This window comes from Cephus cinctus, unplaced genomic scaffold, assembly GCF_000341935.2.
Source record: "Cephus cinctus unplaced genomic scaffold, Ccin1 Ccin1_scaffold0204, whole genome shotgun sequence".
NCBI lineage: Eukaryota > Metazoa > Arthropoda > Insecta > Hymenoptera > Cephidae > Cephus > Cephus cinctus.
The window spans coordinates 98,452-123,230 of NW_014332923.1; the positions used below are offsets into that span (position 1 = coordinate 98,452).

The 24,779-nt window shown below is 37.3% G+C and overlaps 1 protein-coding gene across 4 annotated transcripts in view; it reads left to right on the forward strand.

Annotated features, from left to right (window-relative positions):
- Positions 1–24,779, forward strand: part of LOC107264952 (lachesin) — a 68,652-nt gene that overhangs the window by 38,242 nt on the left and 5,631 nt on the right. For 2 of the 4 annotated variants that reach the window (XM_025082161.1, XM_015733798.2), the window contains 5 exons: positions 17,864–17,974; positions 21,626–21,741; positions 21,828–22,013; positions 23,510–23,696; positions 24,613–24,744. In XM_025082161.1, the coding sequence (XP_024937929.1) occupies positions 17,920–17,974; positions 21,626–21,741; positions 21,828–22,013; positions 23,510–23,696; positions 24,613–24,744 (676 nt within the window). In that variant the 5' untranslated portion in view covers positions 17,864–17,919. Of the gene's footprint in view, positions 1–17,110; positions 17,181–17,863; positions 17,975–21,178; positions 21,531–21,625; positions 21,742–21,827; positions 22,014–23,509; positions 23,697–24,612; positions 24,745–24,779 lie in introns of those variants that run through there. The other 2 variants (XM_025082162.1, XM_025082163.1) reach the window with 2 other exon arrangements.

Sequence of the window (24,779 nt, forward strand, 5' to 3'; positions counted from 1 at the left end):
TAGTAATTCATTATCGGCAGTGGCGGGAAAAGCGAATTGATATACTATGAAGAGTATCACATCTCCATCGGGATCACTTGAAGCTGCGACTCTCAACAAGTGTCGCTCAGTGGATGTGAGCAACATGAGATTAATTCACTCGTGATATACGTGGATGATTTGTAGCACGTGTTTTTCTGTTGCCATTTTTTAAGATTGAACCTCATACCGTAGTCACAGTATACCTGTATTAGAGTCCCATGACATAGAGTATTAGGAAAGTCGCAATAAATCTTAGGGGACATTTGGCGATTTTGAGAAAAATAAAAATAAGAAATATTTTGTCGATAGCCAGTGTTATATTGATGGTTTCGCATATAGGCCCGACTGGTCAACGTGCCAAATCGAATTTCTTGTTGAAAGCACCGGTACATCATGCACCCTACAGAGGATGAAATCACAAAAAAAAATGACGCATACGCGATATAATAACCGATAAAAGCGATGCCCTTTGCGCGATAACGTTCGATCGGTACCGTAAAACTGATAAATTAGAACGACTTTGTGGTAAAGTTGCGTCGGTATAATCATCATAGATAGTAATATCAACCCTTATAATCTCCATCATTTACAGCAGCCTCTCGAATTTCTGAACAAGTTTCTGTCTATAAGTAAATAACAGGGATCCTATACTGATGAAACACAAACAATCCTTCCACATTATGAACCATATTATAAACCGTATTATAAACGATACGCACTATCAGCGTGCGCAACACATACAGTCGGGCTAGGAAGTAACGATAAAGTTTTATAACGACCACACACTTTTCCAAGTTATAACTTTAACCCAACAACGGTGAGGATTACAAAATTTCCGACGAGCTGTTGCAACCCCTGACGCCATACAAATCTTAAGCCTGTAACAGGCTTGGCCGTGCTTTAACGTTTACTACGGATGTAAAGCTATGGCGGAATTTTGATAGCCATAGTACATAGGTTGATACCTATAGTCATCAAGGTACCTATAGTGTATTTGTGTCAGGCTAAAGGTAATAGGTTGAGGGATATATCCAGGAACGTAACTCAGCATCAGCTAGCCGCCGGTACGAAGCTGAGCTAACCCCCCGCATTTCCGTAATCCTAGCCAACACGTTCGCCGGACCCCCATACATCTAACTACGTCGGATGCATTCCACTTGGCAGTTACTTTGAGGTCGAACCCGTCCCACTGTCCATCCGAATAATTGGCCTTCTTAATCGCGATAATTCTCACGTATCAAGAACACTAAATCTAGAGAAAGGATAACCCCGTGGGAGAGACTGGCCAACGCTCCGCAGGATGGCAATATAAGCTTCGATTCGACGAATAACAAGACGGCAATTGTGCCACGCTTAATCTCTGCGCAAAATACTGGCGACTGTTGCTGTCTGGTCGAACGCTCTAAACTCCCTGAGTTAATTACTTGGGTAAATACAACCCACCTAAGGAAAGCCGTTTCCCGACACTGGAGGAATCGTACATTGTATAGATATATACAGGTACGCGTATATAACGGATAGATACGTAATATATATACAGCGACGAAACGAAATCCAAAACTGTCTTTAGCGTCTGAAAACTCTTTCCGACCAGAATCGATAGTCTCTAAGAAGAGCTGATTCAAAAGCCGGAAGTTATTCCGTGCGAGTAATACGGTTTTGCATTTAAATTGAAACTGTTGTCGCTAGCCGAGCGCTGCCTATACTCGTAGATATTTCACGGGCGAAGATGGCTGTTATTCTGACAACAACAAAAAAGATAAAGCAAGCGACGACTTCTTAAGATATGCCAAACTGACGACAACGACAAACTAAGAACTTCGAGCTACAAGCAAATCGCCTTACGATTTTCCACATTTACAAAGTAGAAGGATCTCAAGTACTTACACGATAAGTCGCGTATCTGACCTGTCGTCAACAACACCTCATTAATAGTACATTATCAAAACCTCCGTGGTAAGTCCTGACAGTTTTCAAACCTAGTAACTTTCTTTAACACCCATTATGTTCGATGGTATATAGAAACCATGAAGCTGTCAGGATTATTTTATCTCTTGGATTGATCGGTTTAGATTATGGCTAAGAATCGAATTACTCCTTGTTACGGTTTCACCTTATTGATTCTCGTCTATGGTTGATAAAGATGTAGTAATCTCATCACGAATTGCATTAAATTGAATATGAAATTGAGTATGAAAAAAGTTTATACTAAAAGTTTTGTTATTTATAAAAAAACAGGTGGAAGGTGGTAGTACCACAGGTTCACTCTGGTATCCGGGAGCCTCCTATTTTACTTGCTATGCCACTGCTTCTCATGCTGATATTCCCTGCATAATTATTATTGTACTCTCTGCCAGAACCTCTTATCGACCAAGCCAAGTAGCATGTCTCGAATACCTGATGTATTCTGGTGCCAGGCTGAAGTTTCTTCACGCAGTTTTTATAGTAAATAATCGTGGGCTTGATGTGAGAGTAGCTCAGAAAAAGTATAGAAGAACTGCTCGAAAATCAAAAGATGTTGGATTCTTTCTTGATACAACAGAATTTATAAGCAGTTGACTAATTATTATTTCAAACATCGGGGCAAACAGTGAAACTTACAGATCAGACTGTTCTGCCGATATGAGCAACTTAAAATTTCTTATAAATTATAATTAGATTGATGAAATGAATAATTGAAAATCGTGGATTAAGGTATGAGACATTAACTTTTCGGATATCCGAAAATTCCCTAAATTGATACCAGTCGTGTTATACGTTTGAAAATATTACTGTGCAATTTACACGCAAAACTTGATTCCTCGTGTAAATATTAGTCAGATTCGTCGGTGGTTCGTTCGGAATTTTAAGTACAAACATACGATATTAACATTTTATATTTTTGCGCATGCATTATGCTGAAATCGGAAATTTTTATTATTTGTCAATATTTCAGTTTCATGTATTTATAATGGGGTTGTACTTAAAAATAAAAAGTACACAAAACTCAAAGTGACTCGAGAATAGTCACGACGCCGTTACAAACTTGAAGGTCTTTCAACATCAAGTAAAGCCAAAATGCTTAAACTAATCGTGCTGAGAGACTCATGGAAATAGTAAGAGGTACCGCGAAGGTGCCAGGAACAGTGACGTCCGCCATTCTCCTCGTTCTGCTTCCACCCTCCTTACGTCATCCCCATCCCCATTATAGTCAGTTTCGGATGAAGTTTTCCTCCCCCCCAATAAACGTATAACATATACCTATATCTATATGTACATACACAGGTAAATATACGACCCTTATAACAAGAATGGAAAGTTGTGGAGAAGTTCAGTTGCGTTTTACGCGAGTGGCTGAAAATAATTAGAACGCCGGCCGGCATTTTGAGAAGGGAACGTTCACACGCTTATAACTAGTATAGCCCGTACTTATGGGCGGAGGGTGGATTTTATTATCGTAAGTCCGAAAGCTCAATTTAACACGTTTCACCTTATCTGGCTTAATGGGAGACCTCTGGTAGGGGCGTTCCTCCTTCGAGCATGATTATATATGTACCTTCTCATGTTCTTTCTTTTATTTCCGTCAAAATTATTCTCACCAGAAAGCGCAGCTTCTCGCTTCTCTATTCTATTTCGCATAAGAATTGAAATTTAAATTATATTCCATATCAGTTTTTATTTGATTTTATAGATCCAACTTTTCTCCCAATTAATCATTTAAACTTCGCGCTACGGACATTCAGCGTTGAAGCGGTTTAAAGTTGAGCGGATATGGGTTATGTGATGGGGATTTAGGTATGGAAGTAGAGGTTGACTATATTATGAGATATTCTCAACGGGGGTTGCTTGACGGTCCATTTCAGTTACGGGGGCGAGATGGCCTCCTGATAGAGGAAACATGTTGCAGTTCACCACCGCGCATACGAAGTATCCTCTTTACGCTTTCTCTCACGCATCCAAAGTCCCAAAGCTGAGAATATAAGTGCGATGAAAGCTGACAAATCAAGAGTAGCTGGTCTTTTATATATTGTAGTGCCTTCCATTCTCACAGATGGCGCTGCTACAAAAGGGTTCAGCAGACTTTAACAAACGAACCCTTTCCACAGCTTAAACCTGACTGTATTCAAAATTTCAGCATCATATAGACCTATCGTTCCCGTATCGTATACCGTTGAATGGTATAAAGTTAACTCTTAAAAAAATTCAAAGTGTAAAGAGATACGTTCACTTTGATCTCTTTTTCCAGTATATGGAAATTTATCGGGCAATCCTTGTATCCTGTCCATACGTATGTTTCACGTAGTGCTTATCTATATATCCAGAATGGACGCGATAGGTAAAAGTAGTACAAAACATTGTAGGAAATCGCTTGCAAATAAATATCTTGGAAATTGCATGTACACGCACGTACGAGGTTTATGTGAAATAGTATATAGAAAATTGTACGCCTTGTATTCTCTGTTTGAATAAAGGGAGACCGAGTGTAAAACGTTGGTAAAAAATCCTTAAATCAATCACCTATTTCCGTTTCGCAAAAGAACTCGATCGGATACATTCGCCTGGCGGTTCCGTTCATGTCATAAGCACACATGCATTATCGAGACACGGTAAACTGAGGAATTGTGCACACATGTTGACATATACATATATCTATATACCAATCGGATATATAAAATACAGTATACATAGATATACTTCACAAAGTATAAGCAATTCTTGTATCGCTTGACTGAATAACTGTTATCCACCTGTCATAAACAGGTAGAGCTATCGAACTACACGAGTACCTGGACGCAGTTGAGCAAAAATATTGTTTCCTTCAGTTCCATAAAATTTATCAAACGACTGTTACGACTTTGCTGGTTGGCGGTTCGTTCGTGCGAGAGAAAAATCAGTCCAACGTCTAATCCGATGAGAAACGTTCGCTATTAGCACATTCCATCCCATTCTCTCTCTCTCTCTCCTCTCTCTCTCTCTCTCCCTCTCTCTCTCCCTCCCTCTCTCTCTCTCTCTCTCTCCCTCTCTGTCTCTCTCTCTTTCTGTTAATTTTAATTGTAATTTTTATTTTATGTTATATTAAGTAATTTACTGAAAGTATCATATTTTCTTACTTATATCACTTATAAAACTTAAGATATACAGTAATGTCCAATTGAAGTGCAGCACTTGATTTCTTTACATATCCGTGAAAGTATGACAGATTTTGAAAAACCAAAGACATGTTTTTTAGGAAATTTCCTTCCCGTTCGAATGGGGAAGGTTTTATCCCATTTTGTATCCGATCGGGATAACACCTTTACCATTCGAACGGGAAGGAAATTTCCTAAAAAATATGTCATACTTTCACAGATATGTACAAAAATTCAAGCGTTGCACTTCAATTGGACGTTACTGTATGTGGTTCAATTTTTTACGTAATTTCTTATGTTTTATGCAATATATTTGCTACTTGTTGAAACCTCGACAAACAAATTATTATCATATCACAGCTTTAAATAATAATCTATATTTACCTTTAATAATGCAATTATCAATATCAAAAAGCTGCTTGTTGAAACTTGCAATTTGCTTCCTTCGAATCGTAGATAGTGTACGAAGTCCGTATATGAGGAAGCATTTTTAATTTTTTTTAATCTTTGGCTTCCTCATAGATGAATCTTCATCTACTACCGACGATTCAGAGGAAGCAAATTGCAAGTTTCAACTTGTAGCTTGTTTAACGTGAGTCCCCATGGCTCTCACAACTTGAGGTGCTTCATACTGTAGAGAACGCATATAAGGATAAATCTCTTGCATGATCTCTTCAGGCCTAATATTTTTGAATCGGCTGAAATTCAAAAACTTGAATATATGTATAATCAGATCCGTTTTGCCGATCTCCGCCAAATTTGAGGCATATCACGGCTAAATGATATTCTATACTTTTGGAGAATTGGAGCTCAAATCGGTCAAAGTTGACGTGAGTTATATTGATAAATTTAATTTTACGAAAAATTCAACATATAAAATCAAAACTTCTCGATGAATTCGGCTCAAATGCTATACCAACCAACCTTGGATACAAATCTCTTTGTCGAGAACTATTTAGACGATTATTACGAAATTTGCGATCGCTATAATGATAACGTCCTTTTTTGGGGAATTTGAAAACGACATAAAATCTGAGCCGTAGCTTGAATCATGCCGAAAATTATAGTCAGTGAAAGTATTATAGAGCTGCACATGCCTGCGAAATTGGGGAGATGTAGCTAAAACCGTTCTCGAGTTATACACGTTTGAATTTTAGGATGCCATTACATACACATACGTCCGGACATTTTCTCCAAACGTGTTTTCTCGACGTTTTGGACATTCTGAACATGGTGACATGAAAACCTCGACAGGGAAATTTTCCACCGTCACGTAGCTTCCTCTAGGAAGCAAAACAATTTAAACTCGGTATAATATTATGACTGTATTAAATTATGCATTTTATATAAAATTATATAAAATTTATAAATGCGTGATTTAAACTTAAGTGATATATAGAACTAAACAGACATGAAAAAAATTTTTACATGAAAAAAATCCATCAACGGCATCGATCACCACATATATATATAGTAGTATAACGCAACGACGGAAACATAAAAATCTAATTAAAATTTCAAATAACACTGCATAATTATTCATGCATACATATTCATTTCAGTTTTATATAGATATTGATAATAATTTGTCTCTTGTAGTTTTAAACTTCACTGGTAATTAGATAAACCTTCGAGTTCTCCTGATGATATTTTCTTCTTATTTACACGACAAGTAACCAGGAGGGGATAAATAATTCGATTGCCCTGCCATATTATGAACATTTCTGAAATCACCTAAGAACTCAGTCGTTAATCCGTTACAAAAGTCAACATTTACAAGTAATTACGAAATTTTAATTTAAGCCACATGCAGAGAATTTTTCGTTAATTCGTCCGATAAAATTCACGATAAAGTTTACCGTATAGAAACCAGTAATCATGGGGCATCGTTACCATTTCATTACTTATTGCTTATAACGTTATAAGATACGATATTTTTAGTGGCTACAAGTAACTTTTACAGTGCACACGGTAAATATTGTTATTTGAAATTTTTACTGCGTTCCACAGTAACATTTTCCTTTACCGAATGTAAAAGTTTCTGTTGCTTTACAAAAAAAAAATCTGATTGATATAGCAAAAAAGTGATTTATATTTTCTTACAATTGCAAAATGTATATAGTGTTATTTGGGAGCATTGCATCAACTAAAATTATCTCATCCATTCGGTCTCTACGGCAGAACCATTTTCAGACTGTTCAAGAAACTTACATTTATGAAATTGAATTATTATATTTTTCGAATACTTATTTCCAATTCTCTGCACATCTGTGAGAGAGTAACTGAGACAGATAAATGTAAATTATAAAATAATTTATTAAATTGATACCATTTCTTACCAACATATTGGCTACCATTGCTTATACGTGCTGAATGTGTAACAACCCAACGACACATTTGATTATGATTAATAACCGCTCATTCATAATTATTAGTAATAATTACATAGGATTGCACGTGTTCATCTAAAAACATAGCTTTTAACAACTTTCTGGTTATTAAAATGTCCTCATTGTCATGAATAAAATTTTTATTGAAAATTACAGAATAATGATCCATCTTCGGAAGAAACCATTGTAACTGCTTTACATTCAAGCCACCTTCTTAAGAAACCAAAAGTTACATAAAGAATTTGTTACCAGAGTCTACAGTAAAAATCTTAGAAGTCTTCAGAAAAACATAAAAAATCACAATATTTTTCGTGGTTGACTTCAAAGTTATGAAATAGTATATTACGATACAAGTGCGCAAAGTAGGTGATTCCCGCAAGAGTCGGGTTTGTCGCCCGAGCGTAGCGAGGGTGACAAAAGAGACGAGTGCGGGAGACGCCTATGCGCACGTGTATCGTATACTATTTTTCCTAACAAGCTGCGTAAAATTCGATTTTGCACACGCGTTTGACAGTGCGGGAATGAGGCACTTTGCGCACGCAAACCCGTGCGCAAAATTCGATTTTGCGCACGCTGTTAGGAAAAATAATATAATGCACAGTCCAGGGTAAAATTCAATGCAGCGCACGAGATAATTCAGCTGTTTTAGATTACTATTTAAATTCAACAAGGTAAAAGCTGTAGTTTAACACTTCATATTTTCAATTTTCGATATTTTTAATGTACACTTCAGTTAAATCTGACGCGTCATGCTTACCCTTTAGTATATTTTCGTGAGTTGCTCTTATAATTCTTAGGCAACAGAGCTATTTTACTTGATCAATCATCCGATACACTCTAAAATATTAATAGACAATTCCGAATGTAGAATAACAAATATCGTACACAATTCACCTCTGTAAATGACTGTCACCATAAGAAAGAAATATCATCAGGCGAGCTACAAGATTTAACTCGTTATTACTGAAGTGCAAAACTACAAGAAAAATATTATCAGTATCTATATAAACTGAAGTGAGTATGTATGCCTGAATGATTATGGAATGACTATTTAAATTTTAACTAGAATTTTATGCTTACGTCGGGGCGTTATATAGTATATGTATATATACGTAGTGATTGATACCGTTGACGGATTTTTCTTTATGTAAACCGATATACAATGTATTTCTTTACATCACTAAATGTTAATTACGCGTTTATAAAGGTATCTAAATTCAAATTAATAATTTAATAGAATCAGAATTTTATATCGAGTTTTAATTTTTTTTATATATTAGTAATTTCATCATTGATAGTAAATATAAGATTACAGTGCGTACATACTCATGTATAATTTGCTAGATTTGCCCCAAAGTGATTACTGGAGCCTAATAAATCATCATGATGGTTTATACTTCGTTCTAGATAAATTGTGCTGATGACCATCATCATATCTTTCTCTTTCTCTTTCTACAATAATTCTTATCCGTTCGTTGAGCGGAAACTTTTAATTGCATCGTCTATTACATATACGCGCGGCTTTATATAAATGATGCTATTTAAAGCTTTTCAACTAAGGAAAAGTTATTACCACGTAAAGCCTAAGTGCTGTCAGTATAAAATATGCGAAAATCTTTTTAACCGTTCTCTTTTTCAATATATTGTACATAGAAAGGTGTGCAATGGCGAAAAGCTGCGAAACGGGATGCCAAGAGGTTGCCGAACAATAGGAGCGTAGCAATCGCGATTAAATGATCGAATGCATTCAGGAATAGGCAGATACTGTAAAACACGGGCGTCCTACGTTATCGGCATGTGCTCAATGCATAAAGCAGAAAGTTCCTATCTCATGCATACATTCATGCGGCGAAAGACATAAGTTATGGCGTTCCAAGAGCAAGTATCGAATACTCTGAAAATCAGCCAGACTGACGGAAGTACGTCGACCATGAACTCTTTTGCGTCGCGTGAACCTAGGGTCTTTTGATATTTTATTTTCTCAAAACCTTTCGTTTTATATATAATATTATCGTGTATAGGGATATATTATCGTCAGTTATTATGAAACCTCTTTGATCCCATGAAAAAGTGTGCACGCATGATTTGTGTATACAATGCATATACTTATAAGTCAGTCTCTACGAAATCAATGTATTCTTTTGACAGATCGAAAATAATAAAATTTCTAGCAGACCACACGTGGCTCTCCTTATGTCATTTTTGTTACAAAGTTGCCTGTTGCCTCTCCATGGTTTTGCATTGAAACATAATGTTTTTATATTTTAACATATATCTTCGTGATTTTGTGGAAAGTTACGTGTCATTTACTAAGGATTACATTCTCTAGGAACTATCGCAAAGACATTGAACTCGTGGACGAACTACATATACGATAGAATACTTGTATTCATACCCATATGGAATATACATCCGAGAGCTTGAAGCTAGTGCCGTGTTGAGACGATGGCGCCACCGCAGAGCGTCGAACAAAATTTGTATGCGAATACAAGGATAAAAAGTGAATGGGGAATATTGCATAACAAGGTAAACACGGAGTTTACAATGTCCGTGTGGCTCAGATATATCTGTATCGAGCATTCGTGGAACTTGAGGGATGCTGCGACAATCGTCGGTCCATCGATGCTTTTGTCCTTTTTCTTTGCGGAAGAAATAGGTAATATTGAAATATATCGGCAGTGCAAATTTAAAGTGGTATGAAGTCAATAACCTCGGTTATTGCATTCTCTACTGTCATTCTTTTCCTTTCGAATGCCGACAATGTATATCTGCATGAAGTTGCACGTCAGATTGTGACACGCATAACCGTAGAAATATTTAGGTAAAGAGTGCTGTTATTCTATGAAATCTTATACATAATCGCATAATATAATTAGCTATAATTAAAATGAAAAATACTTGAGAATGCTTTTTGTAGCAGGACTTGAAGATACGATTTTTCTTTCTGCAGTCCTCCTTTAAACGGCGAATCTCAGTCAAAGCTTTCCACCATCTTTCACTTTTCTAATGAAGCACGATCAAAGTTCCTTCGTGAATAAGGGGCTCGAATAAGCGTTTGTGTACGTCGTTAATGTTAAATTGTATTTTGCGCTTCATTGTCCAGGAGGACCCATTCATTCAGTCAGTACGACTTTCTATTGAAATAACGAGACATTGCCCCCTCGTTTAAACGAATAGAGTGCGAGCGTATCAGGCGTAATCCTGTGAGGAATTCTATGTAGAAATTTCCTGGCAAAAACGAGAGGGGACACGATATCATTTCCAAAATAATTGACAGAACGGTATTTATTCTTAATCGGGATCGTTTAACGAAATAACTCCCCCACGTTGAATGGCTTGCTTCTTTGACTTTGGTGTTTAAAACCCACCCAAGATAGGTACCGTAACGATCATTTTATATTTCGCGCTAAATTTACTGCGTAGTTGCTAGCGATTTAGTCAAGGGTACTCCCACCACTAAACTAGTGCCCCGTCCTGTTCGGTAAACGGCAAATATTGTACCAATTTGCCAATTTTCATCTGACTGGGACGGATCGGACTGACAGAAGCATTATATTGATTATAACATATTTTCTGAATTCGACACCGATAACGAAAAATCCGAGAACCAAGCTACGTTACCTTCGGCCGTGCACCCTTCGGTCATGCATCCGCAAGCCAGGCTGGCGCCAGCCAATTCTTTTTTCACTGTGAATTGACGAGCCGGTATGACCTGGGTTGTTGGGATGGACCAGGCCCAACTCCGTAAAACGAGAGCTCTGACGGAACCTATCAGAAGAGACGATAACTTAACGGATCCTGTCGATTTTTGGGGACGCGTAAAATCGGGAAACGCAACTGGATGCACGAATGGGAACGGTTACGGAAATGCACGGCCGCTCAGGCTGCTAGGTTCAGGTAAAGAGGGTCGGAGTAAGCGTCAGGCAAATAGCGCGGGATACAGAGAGAAACTAATCGAAAACGTAACAGAACGAATCGAACGTATCAAATTGAAATCCCTTCACCAATTAATAAATTGAGAGTCCTCACTGAAGCTGGTGCAGCTAATTCGTGAAGGCCGAGAACCGTATTCAGAGGACACTCGGGTGGGCACTGCACTAGGACACAGCACTACACATCCGGAACACTTACAGAAAATCCATAGAACTTCCTGTAGAGAAATTGTTACTGACTGAATTAACAACGGAGGAAAAAAGGTTAACGTTACTTGAGTTGAGGGGAAGTCAAATGGGTAGAGAAGGTACGGCCAATGACAATGATGCTAGTGTAACAATAATGGAACGTCTAGTAGAGCAGATTCGGAGTAATAAAGTAGAAATAGCATTATCAAAATTGTCGGATATTGGACTGTCTAATCGTTAACAATTTTTACACGAACTAGAGAGATATTGTAGGCTGAGAGATGTACCGCCGGAGAGTAAACTAAAAATAGTAGAAACATGCTTATCGGAAAGAGCATTAAACTGGTCCTATTTTCGAAATTTTCAACATTTTGTTAATAAAGAGGCGGAATTTTACTCTATTTCAGTTAGAATACGCATAAAAACTCGATGGCAAGAAGGGCGTTATAAATTATCAGATGAAAGTATACTTGCATATTTTTATGATTAGGTACCAGCTTCGCAATGTTTATGTCCACGTTTAGGTATTTATAAGAAGCACCATGCGATTGTGCAGCAATTGCCCAAAAGAGTTCGGGAGATTGTCGCTACAGTAGATTATGCAGATACAACCACCTTGGTGCAAGCCTTCGACTAATTAGACAAGTCACGTGAAATTGAGAATGAGCGACATAAATGTATAAAAAAAAAGATAATAATAATGATAAGATGCATCGACAACTAAATATTATGGGTGTGATTGAGGAGGGACAGGCACAATCCAGTTATCAAAGTGCTGATAACAGTAAGCGAGAAGGACTGGTATGTATAATGGAGGTCATTCTAAAAGGCAAAACGAACCACATAAACCACGTAGAGAAAGCAATCATAATTTAGTACTACCGGATACGAGATTTCCACCGCCAAATTATAGTGCATCCAAAGAAATTAAAATGCTCCTAATTCGGAAAACTGTTAGTAGGTTTGGGGAATAGTGGTCCATCTAGCAACACCTATGATTTTAATTTTATTACTGAAATTGAAGAGGACCTTCAAGGAGAAGATAGTAAGAAATGCCAGTCTAATAGTAGAGGAAACACTTGGCGGTTGCAATAGGGCAGCGTACTTATTTCGCAATGGTTGACACGGGCAGTCAAATTAGTCGTGTATCTGAATATTTTTGCCAAATATTATCGAACCATTTGACTATTGCAGAATTACCAGTTTCAAATCTGCATATAGTTACGGCAATCGGATTAAAATCGACTATTGTAAGGAAACAGGTACTAATACCGTACGGGATAGGAGATATTAGCGATGAGCAAATATTTTATGTAGTACCAGGTTTAACTTCTGCAATGATCTTAGGTAATGGCTGGTTGATGAAGACGTGTGGCATATTGACTTATAAATCTAAATCGATAATCATAAAAGGAGGTCAAATTCCTAGTGAGCTGACGATGATTGGGGGTAGCTCGGTTGAGGAAGCGTCAGTATTAGTTCTTGCAATTGTTAATGGTGCAATGGTCTAAGGGGAAGGTGAATATCAGCCTATAATTATTAATAGTGATTGTGAATCGTGATATACATGAGTTGTGTAATGACAGTCATCACTTGTATGAAGAGTTTACCGAGGATCATCAAAGTGTACCGGTTAATCTACGAAACGCATGAATCCAGGAAAACTCAGATGTCAATGAATTAAATGATTCTTTAAATATTTCTTGGTTATTTGGCAGAATAGAATCAATACGAGATTTTGTAAATGATTCAGTAACGTTTACGCCAGTTGGCTTGAAGAGCGGTTGTAGCGTTGATATTAAAAAGAACGTTGAGCCTCATATTATTAAGGACGCGTATAATGAAGTTAACGATGGCCCTCTGGGTGGTAAAGATAGTACAGTTGAGTCGGGGACATTGTCTATTCATAGTAATCCTAATATAAAGTGTATCGATTTAAATGCGAGCACTATTGATGATTTTCGAAAAAAAAAATATTGTGATGAGTGTGATCAGTTTATTGTGCATGATGTTGACTCTATATGTTATTAATAATTTAATCGATAAGGGTGCCGCTGAAAATGATGCCTTTTCAGCAAAGCTATGTACTATCGTGCAAGAGCTAACATCACTCAGTTCTGAGGAGAGAACCTGTTTTACTCAATTAATGATGAAGCACGAGCTTTGAAATTATAACTGACCACCGATGTTTGACTTTTTTAAATAGTTCATTATATACTAATGCGTGGTTACTTCGATGAAGCTTGTTCCTTTAACAATATAATTATTGATTTTTTAGCCGTAATCCAAATAGTACATTTCAAACGGATAACCGTCAGCATCCAATGATATCATTATGTGATTTATCATTATCCGTAAATACGTTGAGTATTGATAATGAGTCTTTAATGTGGTTGTGCCGATTGGAAAATGACCATGAATATGTTACGCTCATAAAACAAATTGACTAGGCACAGACAACGGACTCTGATATTATTAAAATTAGGACATATTTGTTATAGGGACAAGAAACGAAAAGATAGCAATTATATAGTATCATCGTATTTCAACGGGGATCGAAAATTGAATGTTGGCGTATAATAGTCCCAAAAATATTGACTGAAACCTTACCTTATTTATGTCACCATAAATTGGGCCATCCTGGTACTTATAAAATGTTTGCGTACTTACGACAATATTGTATATGGAAGTCGATCAGGAGAGATGTTAAATATTTTGTTAAGCATTGTGATCTGTGTCTGAGAGTGAAACTTAATGATGTATGTATGAAAGGTGAATACCAAATGTTGCATCAAAACGTCCGTATGAACTTGTAGCAATAGATTTTTATGGCCCGTTACGTACTTAGGCCAATTGAGCGGCCGGATTCCAAAACAGGCTCAATTCTCGGACTCAGCCCCTCCATGGCGCCATACATACCGAACGCGGAAATTTTACTGTGAAATTCCAAGGTTGAAATTTCCTTATACAAAAAATACTAGCGTGTCCAGCTTGATTGCGTGCACATTTTTTATATTGGAATATTATATAGCTAGGATTGTTAGTTTTCTTTAAAAAAAATTAAAACTTGTTTTTTCGGCGATTAAGAAAATCAATGGTTTTTTTTTATATTCAACTCGCCACCACTTCGTTAATAATTGATCGTTCGCTTCGATTCTATTTTCCCCAAGCAAAAGATACTCTAGCGATGATGACAGTATCATTACCTGATCGGAAAAGCTTTTTTTTATTGATAATTATTTACTTCTCATCTCGCTTTGCTGACAATTGAATCTCAAAACTTCGGTCAAAAAACCGTAGTGACGAAACTTTTCGAAAGGTATATTCATGTGCGTCAAAGGAAAAACACAAGTGTCTCGCTTATTTTGTTGTTTCTCTACACATGTCAAAATATGCGATATATTGACGTTTTTCCCTAAATAACTATACAATGTACAACATATTACAGTATATTACAGTATATTCTCCAATACTTTTTTCTCTGTTATAATAATTATCCGACATTATTAGATCATTGTGATGATTCATCAAATCATCAGTCATAAGAATTTATACTAATGGTTTATGTTGTTTTTTTAACGAACAGTGCCTTTCATGAACTATATTTTACAAACTCATTCTTCAGTGCAATGAAGAAACTCTAATATTCTAACGTTCTTTGATTAACCATGGTACTAATGCACTGTTTTACCAATAATCCTTTACTACAGGAAATAAAAATGTAAGAAAATTTATTGAAAATTGATAAATTTTTACGTTTGCGATGAAAACAAGCGAACCCATCTTTCTGTTGGAATATGGCTAAAAACAATTAACGATTTGTCAGCTCTATTCAGAGTGAAGCAACGGCAACTCTCGTTCTTTCTTTGTCACACTATTATTCACTTGTCAATATATACCTTTTACTAACGCATCGCTAGTATTTTATTGATGATCATTAAAGCAATAAAAGTAAACCTGCGTTGTCTTTTACGGGACTCATTTTCTATACTTTCGTCTCTGTGACTCCGCTGTAATGTCGGTGAGCGTCCATCTCTTTCGCACCCTTGCCAAACGCCGCCTCCGCCACGCGCATCGCGTGTCGCTCTCGCGCTCGAGCGCGATTGTAAGCAATCAATCGCAGAAGCTTCAATTTTCAATTTTCTCAGCTGAAACTTTCCAAAAATTTTCCTGAGGCTTTGACGCACATGAATATACCTATGTGCAATTTCATGTTTCGAAAAATTTCGTCGCTACGAAAAATTTCGTCGCTACGTTTTTCGATCGAAGTTTTGAGATCAGCGAAGCGAGATGAGAAGTAAATATTTGTCAATAAAATAGTACATTATGATACAAGTGCGGAAAGTTGATGATTCCTGACGAGTTCCTGACGAGGTTCCTCACTCGTCAGGAATCACCCACCGGCACACCCGTATCATATACTATTTTTTGCAACAATGTTCGGAAAGTTCGTAGTATATGCACCAAAAAGAAGCACGAAATGGTCGACTCTTGATAAGTTCAGAGTGTACGGGAATCATAACATTCCCGTACATCAAGAATGGACCATTTTGTCCTTGTTTTTTGGTGCGCAAATTGTATACTTTCCGTACAGCGTTGCAAAAAAGTACTAACCGACCATATACATCAGATAGGAAAGCCTTGCAGGATATTGTCTGATCACGGAACTCAGTTTACAGCTACTAATTGGCGTGTCACATTAGAGGAATCTGAAATCAAAGTATTATTCTCATCTATTCGTCATACGCAGTCAAATCCTGCTGAACGAATTATGAGGGAAATAGGTCAATTGTTTCGAATAATTTGTGCAGAAAAACAAACATCTTGGGCGTAATATTTGATGAAAATTGAAAATTTATTCAACATAATAAGTCATTCACGTACGGGGTATACACCCCATACATTATATTTTGGAATACCTGTAAACGACATTATAATGCGAACGGTAGAATTTCCGTCGAGGGTGCCTGAGGATCATGAAAAATTCATTGCATTTGTACGTGAACATATAAAAATAATTATAAGAATCGTTTAAAACATCAAACCGGTAAATCTAATATCCCGTTACGATTAGGAGATTTAGTATTACTGTATGCCCCAATGCATTTATGTTGGCTGATAGGTTTAAAGACGATGTAATTAAAGGCACTTACAATAGAATTAATTTAAAATTGTATTATGAGCGGCCTGTCTTGAGTGAATCGGTTTACATGTACATATTATTAAACACCCAATTGCTGTTTACTCGTTATAGTTCTGTATAGATTCTATTTTCTTTTCCTATAGCATATTAGGTTACATTGAAGATTGAGTCAGTGTAATGTAATAGGGGAAATGTAACAATTATTTTATATTTCGCGCTAAATTTAGTGCGTAGTTGCTAGCGTTTTAGTCAAGGGAACTCCCACCACTAAACTAGTGCCCCGTCCTGTCCGGTAAGCGACAAATATTGTCCCAATTCGCCAATTGTCGTCTGACTTGTACGGATCGGATGGACAGAAGCACTATATACATGCATATAGGCGGTCATTTATAACAAGGTATTCATAAAAATAAATTTAGAGACAATGATAAATTCAGTATAAATTATATCACATTTCTGTATTTTCTTTGCTTCATATACATATAACAGTTCATACCGGCAGTTCATATCTGCAATAGTACGTTGAATCTCTGGAATAAAGTTACCGGCTAAATACAGCAAGTGAGAAGAAAGAGAATTTATCAAATCCGATTTGCTGAGGACATTTATACCATCTAATGAGGAAAGAAAAACATTACAACCTCCTCACTAAGATAAAGAGAAAGAAGTGAACAGAATTATATATTATAAGGTATTTCGATTAATGTAAGGAATGGACGTATGAGTATGTGTGAAAGTCTGTATGTGTGATTAATTAAAGATCGTGTAGAATAGTATTTAATTGAAAGGAGAATGTTTCAGATCGAATTAATTCATGTGATAAACTGTTAGAATTCTTTTTTTTTTATTAAACCAATAGTATAAATCATATTTGCATTAATTTTCTCGTTTTTCTTTTTCGTTTTTCTTATCCGCGTTTTATATATAATAATAAATATTATTAAATTAGACTTAAATATTACAATACTCATTATTTGAAATCTTGCAAGCACAAAAGATCTCACTGGTGTCTGCAGGTTTGACTTACTTGTTCCAATCTGCAAGAAAACATTAAATGTCTAACCAAAATTTCTGTTTCAGATTTCTAACCTCACTATTCAAGTCCTAAGCTCTCGTCATAATACTGTTCCGGCCTCATGGCAGCACAGAAACTCACGCCACTTCTTGTCGCAGTTCTGCAACTTTGCTTATGTGAGTCTTTTTCATAGTTACGTTTAAGTTTTTGGGATAAGTTTATCCGATGTTCCTATATCGTGCAACCGCCTTGCCTGCTTCCTTTCTTTACCATTTCCGTTGGATCCGGAATATCGTTGAGATCTGCAAATTCTCCAGACGAAAGTCGCAAATTGAAAATCCTTGTCTTCCCGTCGAGCCGTGGGACCGCGGCTTCGAACTTTCCATTGGCTTCCACGCATGGCTACTCAATGTTCATCAACTTGTCCCTTGATTCAAGTATATCTAAACGAATTATGACTTTCATAAAAAATACCATGACTTTATTAATAAATCCAAGCAAATATTACTCCCTATTGATTCAAGAAAAAATGTCTCACTCGAGCCAAATATTGAAACAAGTTTGTAGATGACCTAAATTGTCCAGGAAGCGAACTAATTAATAAAGTTTACACGGTAAGCACGAAGTACAGTCATAGTAGCATTGAGTTTTCACTCGGTACCCTTTCATAACTATATACTACATTTGCGGGGTAAGTTCGTTTATTACAGGAATACGAGTTAATCGAGCGTACCTGATAAATGGTGTCGAAAAAAAATTTTAATCAGCAGACGAGAGGCCGAGACAAATGGTCTCTCTATTCGCGAAGAAACTTCCAGGACGGTAAAAGTAGATCGGCGGCTCCGGCCACAAATTTCAGTCCTCGATGAAAATAAATAAAATCGATCGATTTTACTCAACAAGAAGGGAAATTGCTTCTTTGCACTTTTTCCATGCGATACAGTGAAATTGAACGGCACCCGAGGTCTTTATTCACGGGTAGACAGTAGCTACGATACACCGACTCACTCAGTCACTGAGGGAACAGTAAATTTATCTGTACAGTCGCATAATTAAGTGTGGCCGTGTAGTGGATAGCTTTTTAACGGTTCCTATCAGTCTAAAAAGCTGTGCCGTTATTCGTGGGCACAGAGCCTCGTGGCTGACTAAATCATGACGGATTTAAGTGGATTCTACAAACCCCTTGAGTCCGAAATGTATTGCCTTGTACGGCCGTTGCGAAATAATACAAACACACCTAAGAAACTGTCGCAAATGTATTCGGGGGGTCTACGTTACGTAATACTTACACTCTTCGTGAACCTACTCTGAATTCGAGGCACGAAGATTATGGCCAACCTAGTTTACAGGAGGATTCACCCGTCAGTATATTGTAAGAACACTTTTTTTGTCGGTTCGCAAATCATTTATGTAACAAACAGAGTAAAGATATATGATAGAATCAGATATATGTTCTACCACTCAATACGAAGCATTCTGGAAAAATAATAGGATCTGTTGAAAAGTTTTGTCGTACCATTAAAACCAATATGAGGTAGTCTATATAAGAAAGAAGCAATTAGGTACGTTTTTTGATTAATCGATGTGATAAGGAAAACTGTCATTCAAAAGACAGGGCTAATTCGAATAGCTTTGATGTTAAAGGGAATTAAAGAAATAACATTGACGAGAGTAAACCATTTTTCGGAGTCCTAAGAAAGATTTAAAAAATAATTGACTCAAGTTTTACGAAAGAACAAAGACCAGGTGGTGACATTATGACTGGTATAGTTCAGTTACAATGCGTAAGGGCTGATTCTTTGTCGGCTTTTGAAAGAAACGAAGCCCAGAAGGAATGTAGTCGCGGTACCAGGAGGCTTGCGAGCTGTACGAGGGAATTGAAGCAAGAAAGTGGAGAGAGTGAAATAAGGAGCTTGAGTGAAACAGTTTTAATACGGCTGTCGCGCCCTTAAATAAAGCACAATGGCACCACCCTCTGACAAGTCCCAAGCTCCCTGGAGAGCCAACACGTATTGAAAAAATACCAACGTGAACTCAATACGGTTGGTACAAATACGAAAAAGTATAGAGTGCAACCTCAGGTGCCGTCGACGGAGCCGACGACCCGTCTGACTCGTACTTTCTCGGGATTATGCTAACGAGACAATCTCCCTAGTACATTGAAACACATCTGAAGCTATCTCGCTACTCCATTTTCAACGTTAATTTGTAAGTTTTTACGGAACCATGGAAAACGTGATGATAATTTATAGATGCTGTCTTATCGTGATCAGAATCCTAGTAGAATTTTCACTCAATTCGCGTTTCATTATACTTTCCGGAAATGTAATTGTTTCCTTTCTTTTCCTCTTTCATTTTAAATTTTCTTATGTTCCTTCGTTATAAATCTTGTTTCCCCACAAACGGGCAGATTGTGCAAACACTGGAACGTCTTCCTTCTTCTGCGTCTATAATGACGCATTTATAATACTGAAAAATTCTCATCAAAGTTACAATGGAGACTATAATTTCGCTAACTTCTACAAACTTGACTTAAAGAAACGTTTGCATCGCGAAGTTCTATCTTTTCCGAATCCCCATTTAAGCCAAAATCAATAAGTGTGTGTTCCGATCTGATAAGTACTTTCAGTGAACTCCAGTTCGCATAAGAAATCCCCTCTATCTTATACAAACGTAATTTTCTCAGATCTGCAACGAATCTTATCTCCGACAATGGAACTCCAGATATTATACTCCAAGTTAAATTTTTGGAAAATTTCTACCTGTATAGTAACGCTTAATCCAATAAGGTAGGAATAAAGGAGTTGGCTCGAATGTCCATCTTACTCCTGTCCAATAGACATAGGACGATTTAATATACACAGTAGTACTTTACATTCGTTCACTCGTTTTACTATTCTATTGCATTCCAACTATGTCTCATCGACTCGAATCGAAACGAGCTTCGAACACGTTGACGTGACTTTAAAGACCCTGGTTGGAAATTTGTAGCTACACTTCGCCCATTCCAAAGCGACCGGTTCAATCTTCGGAGAATTTCTGGAATTCTTGGGTTCCTCGCGCACCCGTTTCATGCTATGAAAATCCTCCGGAAAATCTACTGGAAAATCCGAGCCAACACGTTAAAACGTTTCCGCAACTCCAACACACTGTGCAACTGTACCAAATTGATTCAAACTAGATTGTCGGTGTATCGCGCAACTTTGAACTAACATATTTTGCTTTTCACTCCTCTTTTTAACTTTCTTTGTATTTCACTGCTCTGCCGACACCAACAATTTTCAGAGTTTACGCTACGCGAGTTCCATGTACCATGGCGTTTTTGTCATCTGTTTGTGAACAAAGGAGGATCGGGTTCTTTACTTTTAATTTGACGTTCCATAGCGTCCTTATTTTCTAGGATAGAACTTTAAGTTCTTCACTAAAAAGGTAAAGTACGCTAAATTAGAATTCTTCCTGGGCGTTTGGCTAGACTTCGTATATAAAATTCCATGAAAGAGTAATACCACACACGCGTCGTATTACGATTGCGCCCCAAGAATTTTTCCATTTATCGTTTGCTACGTGAACGCATACAAGAATTCGATACGCCAATATGGGTAACTTTGAGCTGATTCACGTCGTTGAATATCTAATCGACCATCATTCATTCATTTTTCCACCACGATGCCATCGGAAAATTCAATGACGCCACAAAATAAATATCTACGCTGACTCGAAAGTTCCTCAAACGTACGGAATTTCTAATTCACCCTTATGCGTCGAATAATCAAGTAACAAACACGATCGTGTAAAAATACTTGATTTATGTCAGAATTTGTTTACAGGTCAAATGTCACAGGAACTGGAACCGGTTTTCTTAGCTGCTTTAGAAAATCATACAGTAATACAAGGACGTGACGTATTCTTCACATGCGTAGTAAATCATCTACAATCCTACAAGGTACAAGGCTTTTACCGCAATTTTAGATATATCTAAAAACATATGTTAGCATTTATACTGTATGAAATTTTGAAACACTGTTTTAGGTAGCATGGATCAAATCCGATTCGCGGGCTATACTAGCGATACATACCCATATGGTTGCACATAACCCACGCTTATCAGTAACCCATAATGGCCACAATACATGGAAACTCCACGTTGCCAACGTGCAGAAAGAAGATTCCGGCACTTATATGTGCCAAGTCAACACAGATCCAATGAAGAGTCAGGTTAGTCCCTAGAATGTTTAATCTAGCTCACGCTATATGTAATATAGTTGCTTTAGTACTTATGTTACTTACTCGGAGTAAAGAAACTCCATCTCTCTCTTTTTCTTTCTCCCCCTCTCCTAAGCTTCTCTCCTTCGAATTCCCTCAGAATTTCCGTGAAATTCACAGGGGCGAGGAAATACTTGTAGTATATACGTACTTTCGTGTTTACAGGGTAAACGTTCGTTAACGTACAATAATAAGTAAACTAAAATAAACTCAACCATGTTTACGCAACGAGTATTTTTTAATTGTAAATTTTTTATTCAATTATTTTAAACCTACGTATATCTTTATCCAGTTGACGCGCACGAGTATAAATCAGTACAGTGTACCGTTAAGTCAGCGAGCACTCATTGCGCGAAATCCAGCGAAATGGATGAAGGGATGGAGCTATTCCTCTCGGGCTTTCTTATAGCAAAGCCTGTTCACGCGTAAGCGATACCTATACCTATCCTTTATGGGGCAGAAGTGAGAGAGAGAGAGAGAAAAAAGGGTCAACGAGCTTCAAGATCGAAAGGACACGTGCCTTAGTAATGCCACTCCTGTATAAAAATACTTTTTCGAGTTGCGTTCAATACGTTTAATCACGTTGAATGAAACGGTCGCTGATACGTGGCTTCCAACTTGTAAGATTTTTGCCCTTACAAATTCACTTACGAACCTAGTCTACACTGACTATTAGATTGTAGCTTGTATTCCTTTCCGAGGGAGTATTGCAATCCGCATTCAATTTCCCGAGACATGCGTGGATGCACAAGGAAAATACATGTGGTGGTACAAATGGATATGTACTAAACGAAGTTGTGTTGCTATAGGATGGAGAGTGTATATAATGTAAAATGCTATACCTACGTGAGGTACACAAAGTACCGACGTGAACGCAAAGATTTTACACGGTTTCCCGTCAGTCGCGTTGTATTTTTCTCAAAGAACTACTAGAACGCGGCGCACGAAATTTCATTGGGAGTCAGAGCGATAAGGAGTGCGGTATGTATGTTGGTTGCGGGATCCACAAGCCATCCTGTACGCTGCACAACATTTCCGTAACTCCAACGCTGTAGTACGGGGTATTAGAGATGTTATTGGGAATCTGCGCGCTTCGCTAGGAGTATTCGAAATGCTGGTCACGTTGCACGGAAATAACTTTTTCTTTAATGCCACGTTACACTCGCGTGTGTATAAATTCGGTTTAGCTGTATACAGGTCATGGGACCCACCTAGGGATTTATTGAAAAGACCCGGTTTAGCAGTCACGTGTAAATTGTATATTTTGAAATTTCGGACTTGGTTATAGAAACTAGTTATAACTCTGTGGAAGCTGGTAGATCAGCGATAGAAGAAGGTAGATAGAAGCCCGTAGCGAGCAGGAACACCGGAAGCAAATTTATGATTGATAAATCATGAATCGGAACCGATAAAGAATTGTTTTTTTATATATTCTGTCTCTTTTTAAGATGGGATACATGGTCGTTTTAATACCACCGGATATAATGGATGACGAGTCGGCTGATGGTCTGGTAGCTCACGAAGGTGGAAATATTAAATTACAGTGCGTCGCAACGGGAACACCAAAACCTACAGTCACCTGGAAACGCGAAGATGGAGCGAATATTACACTACGGGGAGACAGACAAAAGCAATGTATGATATTATTATTATCTTTCTCACATTCCATGTTTGCAGATGCTTTATATTCGGATATAATAAATAGAGTAAGTGTCAGGACATCAAAGTAAACGCGATAACGTACTAATCGAATTCAAATAATATTCATAGTCTTCAGTCCTTAATTATAACAACCGCATACATTTGGAGTATCTACCCATTAGATTTGATTATAGTCAATTTCATATGCGTTAATCCTTTCTAGATGGTAAGCGAACATTCAGAATTTACAGTACCGTCAATTATTCGTATAAGGGCCATTTCCGCAATGTTCCAAACTATTTCCTGATGGTTGGTTAATACCTCTACCTTTGCAATATTCTAGTTACAGTCAAATACATGAAAGTGAATTGCATCAGATCAAATAGACACAGTAATACATCGTAAAATAATAACTTAACAAAATATAATCGTAATAGGTAGTTTTTATATTTAAAATGATCCTACTCTACTGTATCTATTTCGCAAATAATAATTTACGAAATTACAAAAAAAAAAATGTAATTTCCGAATAAAATATCGTTTCCTTATACGAACAGGATGATCGTAATCCTATTACGCTAACATCCTTCATCCGGTTTGGGGTTCGGTGAGGAAACTGCTGTCGTAAAAAAACGATGTCCGTTAATACAATCCTAAAAAAAAATCAATCGCAGACGTCAAGATCGTCGGATAATCCGAGTAGAAGAATAAAATAATATATACCCAGTAGTGTTCGTCTAGCTTTTAGGACAAGAGGATCATAAAATCTTTCATGCATCATCAATCGCACTGAGTTCCGTAGGGTCTAGGGTCCGTAAGTTTCAGGCAGAAGCGATAATGGAGTTTGGCAAAGGCATCGAAATGGCTCAGAGCCCGCTATTCCTAATACACGAGAGTTGATCTTTTGCAGCCGTGAAGAAGTACGAGGGGGAGACATTGGAATTAACGAATGTGGTTAGGCAAGAGATGGGAGCATATCTCTGCATAGCAAGCAATGGCGTACCACCTACGGTCAGCAAACGATACACCGTAAACATTCACTGTACGTACAATAGTTAAATATTATAACATACCAAA